This window comes from Euprymna scolopes, chromosome 6 (assembly GCF_053919585.1).
Source record: "Euprymna scolopes isolate OS-2025 chromosome 6, ASM5391958v1, whole genome shotgun sequence".
NCBI lineage: Eukaryota > Metazoa > Mollusca > Cephalopoda > Sepiida > Sepiolidae > Euprymna > Euprymna scolopes.
In genome coordinates this window covers 63,255,261-63,275,550 of record NC_136487.1, presented here as the reverse complement: position 1 = coordinate 63,275,550, position 20,290 = coordinate 63,255,261, and the positions used below count along the sequence as shown (strand labels likewise).

The 20,290-nt window shown below is 33.8% G+C and overlaps 1 protein-coding gene across 24 annotated transcripts in view; it reads left to right on the top strand.

Moving 5' to 3' along the window:
- The window catches only part of LOC145277659 (uncharacterized), a 589,250-nt gene that overhangs the window by 552,241 nt on the left and 16,719 nt on the right, over positions 1–20,290 (top strand). For 15 of the 24 annotated variants that reach the window (XM_080129295.1, XM_080129306.1, XM_080129304.1 and 12 more), the window contains 2 exons: positions 5,449–5,834; positions 16,731–18,225. In XM_080129295.1, coding sequence (XP_079985421.1) covers positions 5,827–5,834; positions 16,731–18,225 — 1,503 coding nt within the window. In that variant the 5' untranslated portion in view covers positions 5,449–5,826. Of the gene's footprint in view, positions 1–5,448; positions 5,835–9,435; positions 9,453–16,629; positions 18,226–20,290 lie in introns of those variants that run through there. The other 9 variants (XM_080129311.1, XM_080129313.1, XM_080129318.1 and 6 more) reach the window with 3 other exon arrangements.

Here is a 20,290-nt window from a genome sequence, read left to right as displayed (position 1 = left end):
TCTCTTCTGTGAGATAGAGGTTGCAGCGAAGAGAAAAAGACATCTCCTACGAGACTACAAAGTCTATGAGGCTATGAAGTCTACTATGAACTCTATCAAGGCAGGACAAGTCCTTTCTAGCAGCTCCTTCCCAGATGTTGCAACAGTACTCCATCCTTGGACGTACCTGGCTCTTATATAGATAGAGAATTGCATCAGCAGTGATCTATCTACTAGATCGATAGAACGATCCTACCATTTTTCCAGCAGCCTTGGAAACAGATTTGATGTACGTGTTCCATTTAAGATCAGGAGTAATGGTCAAGCCCAGAAGTTGTTATTTTAAAACTGGCCAAACGTTATTTCTTTTCAAACTAGCCAAACCTTGTATTTAGGAACTTGCAAAGAAATAACTTAGACTTTAATTTTTAGGTGAAAGAAAACATGGCTTCACATGCAAGTCCTCAGTATTTACAGAACAACACAATATGTTCTGTCTTTCTCTTTCCTGTTGGATAAGTCTTTTGATTTTACCTATAATCAACTATTTTCTTAATTTTTTTTGTTACAAAAGAATCACCACCTATCAAGGCCCGGAGACCACTTGAGGACATGGGATAATGAGTGTATGGTAGTCAATGGGAAAATATAGTAATCGTTAGTAGTAGAAATTTGGTAAATTGGATTACTTAAGGGAACGGCTCATCAAGAACCGGTCCATGTTGGGCTTGAAGATGACCATAGTGTAGTTGGCTGGAAAACAGGAAAACTGAAGAAAGTTTGACAGGCGTGCAGTTCTGAGAAAGAAGCATTGTTCATGGAATCTACGTTTAGGTTTATGCACAGATAAAGAGTGGGGTAAATTATTGATAATGGTTTCAGATAGACAAGTGTTTTTCGTGAAAGTTTGGTAATGGGAGGACCGTAGATTGGAGCTCAGATGAGCACTTGCCATGAAAATAACGATAAAGCAGAGACAGGCTCGCAACAGCTCCTCTGTGGAAAAGAGGTTGCAGGGAAGAGAAAAGGATACCCCCCACCCACTAAGCTACGATGTCTATTTTGAACTCTGCAAAGGCGGAATGAAGTATTTCTATTAGCTCCTGCCCAGATGTGGCCACAGTAATCCATCGTTGGATGTACTTGGCTCTTATACAGGTAGTAAATTGCATCAGCAATGAGATTTCTACTGGCACGGTGGAATGATCCCACCATTTTTCCAGCAACCTTGGCAATGGATTTGATATGTGTTCCATTTCAGATCGGGAGTAAAAGTCAAGCCCAGAAGCTTGTCAAAACATGAAGCCTCCCCAAGATGAGAGCCATTCATTTCAATTGATGCTAGATGGGCATCAGAGCATTGATGATCTAAAAGATAGAAACAACTTGGTTTTAGATGCATTAAAATTAACCAGCCACCTCTTTCCCCATTGCATTACATGTTTAAGATCAGAGGAGATAGAATCAGAGAGAATTTGGTCGTTTACGACCTTTGGAGTGTTGTTATAGATGGTTGTCTCATGCCTACGAATGATCTTAGGATGTGATTTTGTAGATCAGGAAGAGATTTTATCTCTGGAGGGACCCTTGAGGGACTTTAGCATTAATATTTTGAATTTGATTTCTGCCAATCAACCACTACTCTTATGAACCTATCAGAGAGAAATGATTTAATAATTGAGAAGACATTTCCAGCTATACCGTAGCTGGAGATCTTGTGGAGCAGACCTTTATGCCATACCCTATCAAAGGCCTTTGATATGTCAAGAGCAATTACCCTGGAAAGAAGGCTACGTCAAAAGATTCGCTAATCCTATGAGATATAACTGTTAGCATATCAGCTGTAGATCCAGCAGAACGGAAACCATATTGCTTGTCACTGAGGAGGTTATTTTTTTTGCTTAAGTGGTTGACTACTTCTTTATTTAATAGATTCCAGCAACTTACTCATGATGCACAGGAGACTTATTGGTTTGTACTGAGGAGAAGATGACCTATCACTTGAATTTTTAAATATTTTTAGAGGAAATTATATATATGAAGATCTTTTGTCTTGAGAATTATGATATATAGATTAATTTAAAAAAAAAAAATGAGGAATAAAAGTTACAGAACTTTATTATATCCTCAGATTAATAAGGACAAAAGTGAGAAGAAAAAAATTTTAGGCCATGGCATTTCGAAGCCATGTACTCAAGTCGCTTTTATTTTTATATCCTTATTTTTGCATGATGCCGGCTTTTCTCCTCTTCTGATGGAGTATTTAGCTTCGAAATACCATGCCCTAAAGAAGTCCTTTGCTTTTTTCTTCTGCTCTTATTGATCTGAAGATGTAATAAAGTTCTATGTTACTTTTATTCCTTATCTTTTTAATTCATGAATTGCTCCTTTTAACCAGGTAGAGCTTTTACTATCATGACATGTTTGCTTTAGAAAAGATATTTTTTCAGATCCATATATGAAATTTCTTTCTGTGTTTTGTCTTTTCTCTTTTCCATCTATATTTTAACGATTAACTTTTACAGTAATTTAACAAAGGAACGTGGAATTAATAACAATGACATATCCTGCAAATTACTCGCACTTTTTAAATTTCATTATCTACTTCTAAGATCTAGGAATGTGACATTTAGTAGCCATGATCTCTTATCCATGCAGATTCTCCTAATGAGTGTCACAAACTGAGGAGCGACACCTCTATAATACACTTCTGGGTAAAATCAGTAAATACTGTATTGAGTTGATGTCAAGAAAATACTTCTGTGTAGGCATTAAAAATGTTTTTGTTAAGTATTATTACATAAGGAGTTATTTTGAGTTCAAGTTTATTTTACACATCTGAACTCGAGAAATATATACTTTAGATATGTAAACATTACGTAAAGAAGGATAAATATGGTGGTCTTTTGGCTTGTTGATCTCAGTCTAAGACTGCCATGTGCCAAATGCGTGAAATAAATTTTAATTCAAAATGACTCCTTATTAATATTTAACAAAAAAACGAAAATTCTTAATGCCTACAAAGAATTATTTTCTTAATATCAACTCGATACAGTATTTAGTAGCTTTACCCACTTCTGATCCTTAGAAATATGCTGTTCTTCCAGAATTGTTGAAATGGTAAGATAAATATCCCTTTTTACTTATTCACTGGAAACACTTTGGTTTAATATCAAATGAAATAGTAGTTAAGAATTTCAGTCCCCCCCCCTTTTTTTTGTGCTAAATGATTGGAGCATGTGATCAGCTTGTGCTTCATGTTGCCATTTTTGCATTATTTAAGCATTAGAAACTTTTTCACAGCTATGTAAAGTCAACACTTTCCAAGAACAAAAGCTGCTCGAGGATAAGGTTTTATGAGATTATCAGTTGAATACTTAACAATATCATAAACTGGAGCGACTCTGGCCATCCAAGATTACTTTGAGCCATTAATAAAAATAATGATGCATAAATAATATATGATCCTTGCATTTTAAACATAATTTCCAGGTTCTATATGAGTTCATAATTTTACAGACATATTGTGGTGCACCAGCAAATATTTACTGCGGATTTATTTACCCATTATTATTATTTTGATTGCTTTTAATGGTTCAAAGTCATCCCAGATGGCCAGAGTTACTCCAGCTTGTAATATTGTGAAAGGATTTGGCAATGATGGGTGGAATTGGAATAATTTATTTATTTTAAGAGGATGGCTTGACAAATATTTGTTGGAATTGTACTTGAAGATAACCATGTTGTAGTCAGCAAAGAAGCAATCCTATGGTATTATGATCTACAGATAGGTTTTTGAAAAGACTCTGTTCATGGAAGATGCATTTGTTTTTAGATACACAGAGGAAAAAAGAAAAATTGTTTGTAGTAATGGTAGTTGGATGGGTTTTTGTGAATGTTTTGGTTCTTGGGTATCATTTGTAAAGACTGCATCTCTTGTTAAAAATGATAAACATGAAGACAGAGCTTTCTGAAAGAGAGTAAGCTATCTTAAAGGGAGAAGGATCGAAATCTCATGGGTATATGAGTAGTGAAATATGACTAAATGGATGAAAAAGATTTGTTGAAGATAAAAAAAAAAAAATATGAATGATTTATTTTTAAGAATTTTACAATGAATGACGAATTATTGCTTAACCGATTTCGGTAGCGTCCTCCAATTTGAAGTTCCCTCTTTAGGGGTAGATAATTTTACCTCAGTTTCTCACCAATGACAGATAAATCATGTTTCAAAATGTCTCTTGCCAAGGGAGATAATTTTAGGATACAAAGAGTTATTCCCCTTTAAACAAATTTTCTAGATGGATTTATTTATCCATCTAAAAATAGGCATTGAAAGAACACTAGACATAATTGGCATAAATCCCTGAGAACCACCAAAATCAACTGCTCTACCCTTTCCCTATATATTATAAACGAGACTTGCCGGTAAAAACGGGAAAAGTTATAACTTGTTAACTTAGAATGAGTGCTTTATTTTAAATTGATTGTTAAATGTGGTTAAGTGTGTACTAATTTTTGCATTAAATAATAATGACTATTAATGTCTAACTGTACATGGAATGCATACCATAATACTTAGTTCACTACATAGAGGTCTGTATGAAATTTCAGTAAGATCGGTCCAGTTGTTTCAGAGAAAAAGTGGAACAAACGAACAGAAATAGAGAAATGTAATATAGTTATTTGTGTCCTTTGTTGAGAACCACCCAGCTATCTCTTAGACTAAAAAAAGAAACTACTACATCTGGCCTTCTGTATCTTGATGCAAATTACTTTTCTGGGTACTCATCTCACAACATAACCCTGTTTAGATAGGCAATAGCTTTCCCAAGTGGAGCAATCAAATTTTCGGTGGTCAAACTCCAAACCAGATGTATGTCCCATTTTTTGGTTCGTCACTCTTTAATTTAAATTCTTCTACAGAAATCCTGTTATTCAGGTGCATTGTAACTATGCAACACAGTAAACATGCAGCCTTACACATGTTTACATTAAATAAAACAACCTGCTTAAGTTACCTTTTTTTCAGAGCAAATGTGCTTGCATGGTAGTACAAAGTGATTTCCTCTAAGCAAATTCTATCATCTACACTGATCCTTAAGGTAATTTTTGACTGAGTCACTCCTAGTCCTTTCCGTTGCTTACCCTCAACATCTATTTATCCGACCAAAGCTTCCTTTAGCATGTCCATATCGCAACAAGCATTTGTGCCACAGAGCTAACTCCAGCCAGGGAACATTCTGTATCTCTAGCCGAGAGTCATCAAGACACACACCACAAGTCCATTAAATCCTAGCCTCATATTTCTGCATCTTCAGAAAGACCAAATTAGCAGTGTTCACTCATATATAAAATTGCACTGTTGTAACCATGTATACAATCCAGAAACTAAACATGTTATGTAGTCTGTGTTCCTGATTGCTTAATATTTTCTATTATATTATAATTTTTTTTTTTTTATTTCAGAACTTGTCGATTCATACCAACGGCTCTATCCTCCTGAGTTTGAACTCTTAGCATCTTTCAAACCGAATTATGGCTTGAATTATCAAAAAAAAACAAAAAAAAACTCCTTGTTTTATCTGAAATAAAACTAGAAGCTGCCACAAAGCAGATTTGTTGCTTGCCTTTGTGACTTTGAACAAATTGTAGGATTAGTAGAACAAAACCTTTTGAACTGCCCCATCCTAAAAGAAAAATATTTTGGCAAGTCGGCTGGTTAATTGGTGAAGAGTGTGAAAAAAACAAAGGGATTTATCGCCCACTGTTGCTTGTTGCACCTCGTATGGAAACACCTTTTATGGAGAGTGCTGCGGAGATGCTGGATGGAAACCGTGGCAACAGATGAATAGGTAACATCAATTTCTCTTTCTCTTATATGTAATTGTATATATTGGCAACAAATTATTATCAATTAAAGAGGACAGTTTTCTCTTATTTTCTTTGTTTTTTATTTAGATTTTGCAATTAAAAAAATAAATGAATAAAAACAAATATATGAATAAGATAAATTTATTTCTCCCCCACATAAATACAGACTAACATAATAAAACACTCTAAATAACAATATAGTAAGGAAAAAAACAAAAATTCTTGACGACGACCATGATAGTTAAAAGCATTTAAGATGGAACAAAAAAATATAACCCATCTCCATATGTCAGACACGAAAACTAGCTCATCAAGAAAAAAATCAAAAAAATCTGTCATCTGTAATCAGACTTGCATTGCGATATATATCTGCCTACACTCTCAGGCAAATCCCCTTTTAGTTTTTTGATATGTTTACAGACGAGAATGTTTCAAGTCAACTTTTATTTAATTTATTAGAGTTTAGTGAGTTCTTCTTTGTTATTCTAACGAAATTAAAAAAATGAAATATTGAATTTCAAGTGAAACCTATGGTCTATACTGAATTGTCATGTCACATTAATGAATTTAGTGAAATGTAATATATACTGAATTATCTCCCTTAGTATTTTTATTTGTGCATAAATACATTGAAATGAAGACAATACATATAATTGATAATTTAGTTATTTATTATAACTGCTGAATTTTAAAAATTACTGTTAATCTCTTTCATAGAATGAATGTCGGTTATAAATTATTTTTTCAGAAGTAGAATTTGCAACATTGCTGATGACATTATGCTACATTTTTTAAATTTTGAAGAGTAATATTTTTTTTTTTTAAATTCAGGCATTTTCATTGAAAAGATTAGATTTTCTATGTTTGTTTCCATCCTTCTCTTATCTTTTTATCCTCTCCCTCCCACTTTGTCTCCCTAACACCAACATGTGGCTAACATTAATATATTCATTTTTTTTTTTTTATAAAATTCTAAGTTCTTCAGTTGGAGAAATTGATTGCAGTCTTTAAACTTGCAAATATCTAAACAATTCTGTTAACTCTTTTGTGCAGGGAGATTCAAATGTTCCAGAAAGATTTTTAAAAAATATTTATAGACGTCTTATCACATTTCTGAGGGATTTATATCTATTTGTCAAGTTTTAGTTTAGTTTGTCATGCTTATGTTTGAAAAGGCATTTTTCACCACTGCTGTAGCCTTGTAGACTGGTAATAATTAAGACAAACACGGTACAATTAACAAAAAGTGTATTAACAAAAGTATGTTAGAGAAGTATACTTTATGATTCTGGGGTCAAAACTGCCACAAAAACTTCTGATATTTAGATTTCACAGTATTGTTTGGTTGAGTCCAGTTATTTCTGAAATGGGTAGATCAGCTTGCCCCTCATAATAATCACTAAATGTATTGATAGAGTAGACACATTTTAAGAATATCCTTTTTTTTTTTTTTACACTGTGGTCACCACTTATCAAGGCCCGGAAGCCACTCAGGGATAAGGGTTATTGCAAGTACAGTACGTTAGTGTGGAGATTTGATGAAGTGCTTACTTAAGGGAGCGGTTCATTAGGAATTTGTTAACGTTGGACTTGAAGACATCCAAGTTGTAGTCAGGTGGGAAGCAGGCAGACGGAACAGAGTTCCACAGACGTGCAGTTCTAAGAAAGAAGCTTTGTTCATGGAATCCACGTTTTGATTTAGAGTGGGGCAAATTTTTCACAGTGGATTCAGCTAGATGGGTGTTTTTCATGAAAGATTGGCGAGGGGGGGGGGGGGACCAGAGATTGGAGTTCAGATAACCACCTGCCATGGAAATATCGATAAAACAAGGATAGGCTCGCAACGTCTCTTCTGTGGGAGAGAGGTTGCAGGGTAGAAAAAAGGGCATCCCCCACTAAGCCACAAAGTCTATTTTGTACTCTGTCATGGCAGGATAGGCTGTTTTTTAGCAGCTCCTGCCCAGATACGGCAGCAGTATTCTATCCTTGGACATATATGGCTTTTATATAGATAGAGAATTGCATCAGAAGTATAGAATAGTTAACGCTTAAGAAATCATAAACCAAAAAATAAGGGGAAAAACAAAGATAATTTTTGTAAAAAGCATTAGAATAAAAATCACTACCACAGATAGCTAGTTTGAATGTGTTGAAATGATTTGTAAGATTTTCAAATCATTTTTACACTAAAACTTTAGGTTTTGCAATTTTACTGTATAAAGAGATCTTTTCATGCGTTAAAATAAGCCAGGTTCAGTAGATGATTTCATTTAATGCACTTTTTATTATTTTCGTTAAGTTTATTCAACAAGCGGTAAAAGTTCTTTAGTTAATGGAGCATGCATTGAAACGTTATTTTTATATACATAATTTTAAAATGCACCTTTCGTTTTTTTCTTTTTTTTTTTATTACAAATTGATACAAAAATGTTTAAATTTAAACTAGAAGTTGATAGAATAATTTATTGTATAAAGATTAACTTGAAAAATAATTTTAAAGGTTCTTGAAATGCCTTTGAAAAACTACTCTGACCCCTTCATCAGTTATTTAGTTTGTTATTGCCATTTCAAAAGCATTTCTCCATCAGAAACTTGACTAAATTATAAACAATTAATTTTCTGTTTTGGTAAAAACACAGAATGCTCAACACTCAAAAATTTGTAAAAATAAATAAATTGTATTTGGATTATACTACTGTTCTCATCTTGAGTTTTATTCTCATAATATTTCATCCAATGTAACCTCTGACCTTCAGGTGTATTGCATCAAAATCAGTATAGAATTTTGTATCATAGATAAAGTACTAAATAAAATTTAGTTTTAAACAACATCCTTCTGGATGTCAAAGGTTCAATCCTCAATGTTAATACAATTGTAAATTTAAGTAATTTGCATCGTCTACTCTGACATGACTGACAGAACAAGAGCATGATACTCCTGTGGATTAAATAATGGGTTCTGTTCAGAATTCCATACAAATCAAGAATTTGTAAATTAAGTGCAGAAGTTTGACAGAAAGATTCCAGATTTCAACAAGATAACTTCAAGGTTGACTGTTACATCAGCCGAAATGTTGTAAAAATAATAGTCCAACTGAGAACGATAATTTGAATAAGCCAAATAATAAAAATTATCAACCGTCATCTAAAAAATTTAGTAACATAGCTCATAAAATAAATTCTCTACTGAACCTGTTTGATTTTAACATATGGAAATGATTTGAAAGATCTTTTTTTAATGGTAAAAATGTACTTTTAAATTAAAACAGCGGGATACACTGATTTTTTTAAGGATTTGGAAGATTTTTTGTTTACACATGTTAAAACTAAGTGGGTTCGGTAGAGAATTTCATTCTGATATGTTTTATATAAATTATGCATTCGTTTGTGGTTTAGGTGTTCTTTAGTGTTAACTATTTTGTACTTTTACCGAGTGTGTGTATATATATATATATATATATATAATGTTACTTTACTCTATCTTATATATTTATTTTATTTTTTTTAATCCTGAATCTATATTTTTTAATTTGTACTTTTTTCATTTTTGCATACCAAAAATAAGTTGTGATTCTATTTTAGGAGAAATTCTAAGGACTGTAAGTGAAAAAAAATGCTTCTATATCTATACATAGGAAGGTTTTAAATGGCTCTATGAAATGGCTTTTTTATTTTATTTTTTAATTTTATTGATTAAATTGAATTAAGGGATTAATTTCTTTGGTGTTTGTCCATAAAGATGTACAGATGAAATGGCACAAATTAGGGAAAATTATTTTTTAGAATTTTAAATAAATCTGAATCTGTTAAATTTTTCTGATTCCCCATTGCTAAGAGTACAAATATATGTAAAACAGGGGAGATAAGTCAGTCTGTCATTTTACCAAGTTATAATCAGTGGAGAATAGAAAAAACATAAGATTAATTTTAATTAAAATTCTGCTCATAATTTTTTTCTGGTGTACTTTTTTATTTTTATTTTATTTTCATTATAAATAAGTATACCAAAGAGTTTTCCTGTTAAATTATTTGGCACTGTCATTTTCACCTGTACAATTTTTATGGATAAGCGCCATTTACTTCGTCTTTTGCTGTCAATTCAATAATCAAAAATCACCATCTCGTGCTAAATTCATCAATGTGTTCAGAAAGGGAGTTAATATTACAAGTGTTTGATCTAAGACTAATGTAAATTGTAAGTTTATCAGTTTTATCTGTAAAAAAAAAATAAAAATAAATATATAAATAAATATGGCAGACATGTTTTTTAATTTATATTTTGACAGTAAAAGACAACTCCATTTAAATTTCAAAGTTTTTTTTTTTTTGTTTTAATTCTTATCGCTCCTTTTGCATGCTGGGTATTATTTGGGCTTTAAAGACATATTTCAGTCATGGATTTTTTCATTTTATTAACCCTAGACAAAGATGAACAAGGAGTTACTATGATAGAAGGCGTGTTTGTGTTTTTTATTTCTTTTATGTCCACATTACATGTAAATTTCTGCACGTTGGCATGGTTCATAAAGTAGGAAGTAAGTTCCAAAAATACAGTCTCAAGAAAGAAGCTGTCAGAGTAGAAGATCTTTTCACATTTAGAGTGGGGGGGGGGGTTACTGCTAGTCTCATTGTGTATTTCTACCGTCTTACAAGTACTCTCTCATTTTCAATCAGATTTCAACTTTGTGGATTAAAAAAATTATTGGAATTCATACTTTATCATTTTATTCAAGAAAAAGTTCAGGGTACTTATCCAGTTTATGACCCAATCTCTGGCAACTTTGTGTCTGCATTTTCTGGCTGCTTACATAACCTGCCAGACAGGGCCGGTCTTAGCGATTTCAGGCCCCTATGCAAAATGGATTGCACAGGGTTCTGTGTGGGCAGGGATACGGATAGTAACTGAAAATGAAAATTTTATTAAAAGAAAAAATGAATCGGCATGGGACTCACTGTGAGTGCATACATTGCAATTGCCTAAAGATGAAAAATTTTAATAAAAGCATGAAATTCATTATATAAAAAATATTTTAAACCAAAAATGGTTTAACACAAAATCTCCCCTCCTCCCCAATGTTAAGAATGGCTTACTAAATAGAAAGACATTCTTAACATGGGGGTAGGTGAGGGCGCGCTTTTTGAATTAATCATTTTTTGTTTTTGTTGATTGTTTTTGTTTTACGGCATATCAACCCTTTTCAGGTTATTTAATGCTGAATCCAAAGATTTTGAAGAAAGATTTTTTTAACAGAATATGTTTGTTGTTTTCAAGTCGGTTTCTATTTAACCCATAGTTGGGACCTTAACAAGTACTACTACTCCGGGTCAGAGTGGACCTGGGAGCAATGGACCACTGGATATAGTTTAAGGTCATATCCAGGACCCTTTTGTTTTTGTATCTTCTGATTGCTTATGTAACCTGCCAAAAGATGCTGAGGCAAAGTTTCCAGAGGTTGGGTCATAAACTGAATAGGTATCGAAATCTGAACATATTTAATATATAGGGTGTTCCAGAAGTCTTAGGCACATTTTGACATTTATCCATTTTGTCCAGCGACTGTTTGGCTCACTGTAGCTTGTAAGGTGTCATGTGCAATTGCAGATGTTTTTAAGATGTGACAAACAGTTGGTGTAGGAAGTTGGACTACTGGCTTTTCTGGTCAGTTTATAAGCACTCCACTCAAAAGCAGTTCAAACTAGCAGAAGTATATCATCTGAAATTGAGATACATCCTGTTCTCTTAGCTGGCTTCATGAATTTACCATGCCATCTCAATATGGATTTCCTTTCTGGTACCTCTTTTTGAAATTTAAAAAAAAAAAAAAAAAATGAAAAAATCATTAATAAACATAGTTTTAAAATTATACCAGTTTCATTTATTTTATTTTATTTTTTTTTTACCATTCATAATTCAGCAGATCTAAAGACTTGTATTGTTTATATTAAGTATCACCTTAAATGTCAAACGATATGAAGATATTTAATTAGGCACTTGAGATAGTTTTGTGGCTACCAGATTTTTAATGTGGTTCAATTGGCATTTTTTATGTGCAAAGTTCATTTGAACTCTAAATACTTGCAGCTTTGAAAAGACTATTAATGTATATAAAATCATAGATTATTGAAGTTCTTCTGTAGCATGTCACTTATAATCCTCCTCCATCCTCAACACCATTCCCCATTTTTGGCTTATAACAACTAATATATATATATATATATATATATATATATATATATATATATATATATATATACATACTAGCCGGCAACCCGGCATTGCCTTGTCATATGATACACTTAAACATGATATTTTAATTTATGCAGATTGCATATGTATTATTATAAAATCAATCCTCTATTGATTATTATATATTAGGAGGAATAATTTGCCCAGTGAATTAATTTGTAAAAATAAAAAAACTAATAATGTTGTTCATTAAATTATGTTCATATTTGTTTACAATATCATGTTAGCTGAAACTTAGGCTTGACAATGAATGCTTTAGAAAAGTCACTTCTGATTAATGTTTAATTTTAAAATATGCAAACGATGAAATGAGTTTCTTTCGGCAATTAAATTTTACTTTTTATCGTAAATTGAACTTATTAATAAGAAAAAATTAAAATGGTGAGCTACAACCGGGCTTGAACAGAAGATCATTCAATCTGTAGTCAAATGCTTTACCACTAAGCTATATCTCCAGGTTATAATAAATGTTTTTTTTTAAGAAGAAATGATTTGTTGAGGTGTTATTATATCCCTATGTAAAATAAAACATTTCTCTATAAAAATTCTTCTTTTTTTATCTATAAGAGAGAAAAGTAAGTTTTAAAATCGGATTTTTTCAATTTTCAATACGTATCGGCTGAATTTCTGTATAAAACATATCTAAGAACACTGCCAGACATATAAATTAGCTTTGTGTGAAATTTGCAAAAGATAGGCTCAGCTGTTTCGGAACCTATGAGGAAGGAACTCACACATACACGAAGTGACTTTTCTATAATAATATAAATGTAGTGTGACCTGCATCCAGTATTGCCTAGAAACCAAGAATCTAACAGGAATTGAATTGTCTGAAAATGACCGTAAAGACACTTACCCAAAATGCTAACCATTTATCAATGATAGAGAATAAATTCAGAAATAGTATTGTGAGTTTTAGTAAAGTGGAAACAATTATTAAATAAGGGAATAAAGATGAATAGTTAATTAATGAAATGTACTTTTGCAAAGCAATATGCATATTAGTTTACCATCAAGTGGCCACTGCATAGATATAACTGAATATATTAGAAATGTCAAGTTGGTATTTTGATGCCACCACCAAAGAAATTAATTTTATTTATTACGGACAATTATCCTCATCTTTTTTTAGTTGTTTCACAACGTTTCGGCCAACTATTCCTCTGGCCTTCGTCAGGTGGTAACCGCGACGGAATAGGAACTCCGAATCTCCTGACTGCATTCACTGCAATTACTGCCTTCAGTAGTTGTTGTCGTTTCACCACGTTTTGGCCAAGTAAGCCTCTGGCCAGATTTGGGTAGGATTGAAACCGCTATCTTCAGACAATTCTCACCTGAAACCGTAGAGATTCAATGTCTCTACGGGCCTCGAAGGGCGATCAAGGTTGAATTTGTTTTTGGTCTTCTAAATTCATGTTTATTATCTGATCTTCCATGTTCGGGTCTGTATGTAATAAGTAATGCCCCTGACCCACTTCTCATGGTAGTAGAGCAACGAAACTTAGCACAGTTATTAGTCTTTCTCTACATAGGAACCACCCAGAGTTATGCATTTCTCCTATCATTTGATGCACCTCTGGAGACCGTTTGTGTAGAACACCCCAGGTTGGTCCTCCAACCACAACGTGACTTCAGAAACCAAGGCTGCATCATTTGGGAAACGCTTTCCTTTCAAAAACAACTTCATGGCTGGGAAAAGGTGAAAGTCAGAGGGCAAGGTCAGGAGAGTAGGGAGGATGGGGAGATTTCATTACCACACGCCCATGCTTCTGATCTGGCGACATGCAAGTTGTGGTCCGGAGCGTTGTCCTGCAGGAGGAGGGTACCTTTGCTGATCTTACCCCGCCTCTTGATTTTGATAGCTTCCCTTAATTTCCTCAAAAGTGAAGCATAATAGGCTCCTGTAATTGTGGTACCCTTTGCCAGGAAATCTGTCATCACTACTCCGTCCTGGTCCCAGAAGACTGTGAGCATGACCTTGCTAGCGGAAGGCTGCACCCTTGCCTTCTTTGGATGTAGTGAGTCCAAGTGCTTCCACTGCATTGACTGGGCTTTGATCTCTGGATCATAGTGATGGACCCAGGTTTCATCCTGTGTAATCAGTCTTTTGAAAAACTTTGACTCATCTTCTTGGCACATCTCCAAATTCATCCTCGAGCACTTGACGCGTTCTCGCTTCTGGAATGGTGTGAGCAACCTGGGAACCGATTTGGCAGACGCCCTATGCATATGCAAATAGTCATTAATTATAGTTTCCACAGATCCTGTACTAATCTTGACATCTTGGGCTATTTGGCGAATAGTAATGCGCCGTTCTTCCAAAATGGCAGCCTCAATTTGACTGACAGATGCCTCATCAATGGCAGAAGGAGGGGCGACCAGGTTTGGGAGCTGTTTCCACAGACTTCCGGCCATGTTTGAATTCACAATGCCAGTGTTTTACATGGTCATATGATGGGGGCCTTATCACCATCAGTTTCTTTCATTTCATCAAGTCTCCTGTGGTGTGCGTCCTTTCAAATACAAAAACCGGATCACTGCTCGACATTCAACAGGCTCCATTTCACACCTGACTCAGTTCAAACACATATAAAACAGAAACCACGATTAGTTCAGAGCTGTAATTTGCCACATAACCCATAGAGATATAAATCATTGCACATGCAAAATTTCAGCTAGATCAGACAACTGGAAGTGGGTCAGGGGCATTACTTATTGTACGTCCCTCATAATTGTATCAAAATCGATGAAAAATTATTGGAATAGTCCCATCACTCATATATATATATATATATATATATATATATATATATTAATTTCCAATTCGATTGAAATAAAAAGTATTTTCTGTTACATAATGTCGGCTACTCTTTTTTAAAATTATGACTCACAAATACCAGGACATTTTTTTAGTTTCAGAATTTTAAACTATGAAGATGGAGGACTGACTAAAACTTTATGATGTTCATGGATATCTAATCACTGTTAACCTCATTGAACCAGCTTATAGGCTGTTTTCTTTTTCTTTTCTTTTTTTTATGGGATTTTATTAAAACCTGGAATAATAGCAAATTTGTATAATGTAGAATCTCTGTTTACCAAATATTGTTTTCCCAAATCAATCCGGTGATAATTTACATCAAGCACTTTTTTTCTTTATTTTATTTTATATATATTTTTTTTTTTTTTGCATTCATACGATATAGTTAACAGCCAAGAGATCAACATCAAATCAAATATAAGACAAATAACTTTTACCAAATGCAAAAAATATTTGTTTCTGAATCTTTGAGATGAGAATTTATAATTTGTATTTGAGCTACTGTTCTCATCTTGATTGTTATTTTAACATTTTGGCCTTGTTTGCAAGGATTTGCAGCATAACAGCTAAAATATTTGGTAAAATTAGTTGTGACGCTCTTCTGAACCATTAATGGTTCAATCCTCTGTGCAGATAATACTCAGAATACTATTGCAAATTACTTAGAACTTCTACCCAGTTATGGCTGACATGGATTAAATGAAAGATCCCATTTGAAATTACTTACATATTCCAAAGGTTGACAAAATACACCTGAAGAAGGTTGGAGGTTACATCAGTCAAAGCATGAAAATGACACTAGAGATGAGAATAGTAGTTCAAATAATTCAAACAATAAGAGCAACAAAATTTAATTTTCTACCAACCTGTATAATTTTAAAGTGTAGAAACTGATTATAAGATTTATTATCACTTTCATTTAGCCAAACATGAATAAATAAAAAATGATGGTCGATTTTGTTTGGAGATGATCACTAATTTCGGGCTTAAATGATCAAAAGAAATCATATTAAAATGCATGTCATGTCATGTTAAAATTATGAAAAATGTCATTAGAAAAATAACAAGAAAAAATAAAATTTATTGAATAATGCAGTTTTCTCGGTTTAGTTTCTTGCAGCCAATGACAAACTGACTTACCTCTCTTGTTTCTACCATCACTATTTCAAATTAAAAAATGGCAGATTGGCAATAACAATTTTTTTTTCTTGTAAAAAATAGTTCTAGCAAATCTATTTTGATTTTTTTTTTCTCATAATTTTTAGAATTTTTACTAATTTCTAATCATGATAATGTATTTACTTAAAATGATTATTTTTTTTATTTTTTAAATATCCAATTATGACTTACAAATACCAAGACATTTTTTTTTTTTTTTTTTAGTTTCAGAACTTTAAACTATGCAGGTTGAAAAAAATTTTTTTTTGTTTGGTAAAATTTATTTGATGTATATTGTTTGTTTTCGATTTCCTGACTGTTAACTACATTGCATGATTACCTTTGTTTTAATTATTAGGACCAGGTATTTTTTTCTTAAATGTCTTTGTAAGTACTTGGGTTTTTTTGGGGGGAGGGGCTAAATTTTTTCCTGGAATTGCTTTATTATTTAAATAAGCATTTTTTTAAAGATGTTATTATTTTTCTCCTAAACTGTTTTCTTACACATGGTATCCTCTGAAGAATGAAGATATTTTTTTGTATTTTCTAGATCCGGTTAGAGACATGAATGCATCATTCCATTAAGCAAAGACTTCAATCTGATGCTTTTCTGTCTTAAGCCGAACTGAAAAAGTATTTTCTGTTCTTCAGAAATGGCTACAGTGGAACTGGCAGAGTTACTGTAGCTTCTGCAAGCGGTTCAGTAACACCTGCTGATCATCTCCCTTGGTTTCCTTCCACAGCTGCTGGTGATGGATCACTCCTGAGAGTAGGACGACGATCTCCCCCGCCGCATCCTCCTGGCACTACTACGACGACCACTCACAGCAGACGCCTGTCTAGCCGCACTGCTCTGGCTCTTCCTCCGGCAGACGGTTTGCATTCTGTGCACGCAGCAACAGCAGCAGCAGCACCGCCTCATCTGGAGATGCAATCGGTTCTTAACAGCGGCCAATCGTCCATTGGCAGCTTATTTCGGCCTCCAGTGACCATTGCTGACCCAGCCCCAAGAATCTACCACGGTGCCCAATACGGTGGTTCCCTCTACACGACAGCCAACTCTACCGTAACTTCATTTTCATCACTCTACAGTATTCATGGCCAGCCGGCCAGCCACATGACATCAGGTGCCTTGTCACCTTACAACACATTCTACCCACAGTATCCACAGGGTTACTCGCATCGCTGTCTCTTGTCCCCGGCTGGTCACTATCCTCACATTGACTCTTATTCCGCTGTTCTTGCAAGTATGGGTAGCCACGCACAGCATGTCAGCCAATCCCAGCTACCTCGGTCATTCATGCCTACACACATCTCTCAATACTCCCCGCTTTCGAACCATCGGAATGCAACACCAACCACATCACCCACCTCGGGTGCAAGCATTAGGCACTCGCCAAAACAGCAAATTCTCATGCACAGAGATTCTCCCAAATCTGAACAGATCCGGGATTCTCTCGCAGAGGTTGCCGTTGTTGGAGCAGCTGAGGGCTATGGTCATGCCCCTCATGGTCTCTCAGTAAAAGAGGAAAAATCTCACTCCACGTCACAACTCATGCAGTCACGCCAGTTGTCTCCCTTATCTGGTCACAGTAAAAGTGTCTCGGTACTAAAGGAACCTTCCATGAAATCAGATCTCAACAAAGACATGGGTTACAAATTGCCCAGTGGGAAGGAGGGCAGCCTCAAACACAGAATACTCATCCGGCCTTCCAATAATCAGATTAATGAATGTCCCATATCGGGGCCTGAACAAATCTTGTCCACTGGCACAAAATCATATACAAAGTCCGAGTCAATTTCTCCTGCCAAACGCTCAAAGTCGATAAGTGAAATGGCTGTTTCTGACTCTGATTCTGGATGTGGACAATCGCAATCCCAGTGTACAGTACCTCCCCAGGGGATTCCCAACGTCCCCATGATCCCTCATTTGCATTATCCCCCTCATTTCATGAAAGGCTCGATCATTCAGCTTGCCAATGGCGACCTTAAACGAGTGGAAGATTTGCAGACAGATGATTTTATACACAGTGCCAAGATCAGTGCTGATTTGAAAATTGATTCCAGTACAGTGGTCCGTACAGATGAGAATATCGAACGAGGAACCACCATTCTTAGTTTTCTCGTTGGCGAGAATAAAGTTCAGGTATGTGAAAATGTCACCTTTGTTTTATTTTGTGGATTTGTTTAGCATTTTTTATACTGTTGCCATATTTTTTTTTTTTTTTTTTTTGTGTTCATTCATCCAAATAACCTTTTTTTTTCCCTATTGTAAAAGAAGCCGTAATTATATCAATTAAGAAAGATATAGATTAACATAAGCATTAATTAAAATGTTAATTGCTAAAAGTTATTTAAGCTATAACCTCCTACATGCATATCATGTTAGTCATCCATCATCATTGAACACATACTTATCGTATGTAAAGATTGACTACAAACCAGACAAAATACCAAATGCCAATATTAAAGGTCTGTTTAACAAAGTTTATGTAGGTAATATACTCAAATTCTGTTAATTGGAACAAATAGAAGACATTGACAAGGCTGCTGCAAAGGTGAGCTCCCTCTACTTGACAAACAACAATTCCATATCAAAAAAGATACTACATATCAGCTAAATGGTAAGACATGTGGAATCTCCTTCCTAGAAGTAATCTACATTCCATAATTCCTATCACCAAAGAATGGCAATCGAAACATGGAAGGCCAGAAAGAGAGGAAGTCGTATTAGCAAGGATATGAATCGGTCATATTCATTTAATTCATTCGTATCTGCTGAAAGGAAAAGAACCTTCAACATGCATATCATGTTAGTCACCCTTCATCATTGAACACCTACTCATTGCTTGTAAAAGATCTCCAACAAACCAGACAAAAATATTACCAAATAAAAAATATGAAAAAATTAAAGTTCATGTAAACATTACAGTATAACTCCGGTATACGGTGGCCCTAGGATATGTTTTTTTCAGGTTACAATGTGGAATACAATGTTTTTTCCAGTGACTGGTTACGGTATTTATCCCACCTTACTGTGTTATTTATATTATTTGATTATATACGCATGTATTATATACTGTACTGTATTTTGTAACTAATTTTTAATATGTAGTGTATAAAATTTTGCTTAGGCCCTGCCATACAGTAATTTCATCTTACGATCCCAACCCCGAAACGGATTAATGCTGTATCCTGGGATTCTACTGTGTATTCAATTTTCTGAAAGTCACAAGATTTTACCAGAGGATCTGAAAAACACAAAACTCTCTTTACCCACCTCCCAAATATACCAACCCCTATATGTTAAAATAAAAAAGAAAGGAACCCAAAGGACCCAATAATACCGTAAATAACTTGCACATAAGAATCAGCAATGAATAATCTTTCATAGCATGATCAATATGCCATTAAAAAAACAACCAACTAATCAACTCTTACCTATAATAATCCTAAACATGACCTTAATATGCATTTGAGCAAGAGGTTCATATTTGGGTGTTTTAGGCAATGTGGAGTTACTCCTTAGTAGTTGTTACACTCGCGTCCAATTTGCTGTGAAGCAATAATACTTCCATACATGGTTTGAATAGAATCCATCATTTATTTACAAAATACAATTATTTCTTCTCTATCTATCTATCTTCTATCTATCTATCTTCTTCTATATTTATCTTCTATCTATCTTCTATATTTATCTTCTATCTATCTTCTATATTGATCTTCTATCTATCTTCTATATTGATCTTCTATCTATCTTCTATATTGATCTTCTATCTTCTTCTATATTGATCTTCTATCTTCTTCTATATTGATCTTCTATCTTCTTCTATATTGATCTTCTATCTTCTTCTATATTGATCTTCTATCTTCTTCTATATTGATCTTCTATCTTCTTCTATATTGATCTTCTATCTTCTTCTATATTGATCTTCTATCTTCTTCTATATTGATCTTCTATCTTCTTCTATATTGATCTTCTATCTTCTATATTGATCTTCTATCTTCTTCTATATTGATCTTCTATCTTCTTCTATATTGATCTTCTATCTTCTTCTATATTGATCTTCTATCTTCTTCTATATTGATCTTCTATCTTCTTCTATATTGATCTTCTATCTTCTTCTATATTGATCTTCTATCTTCTTCTATATTGATCTTCTATCTATCTTCTATATTGATCTTCTATCTTCTTCTATATTGATCTTCTA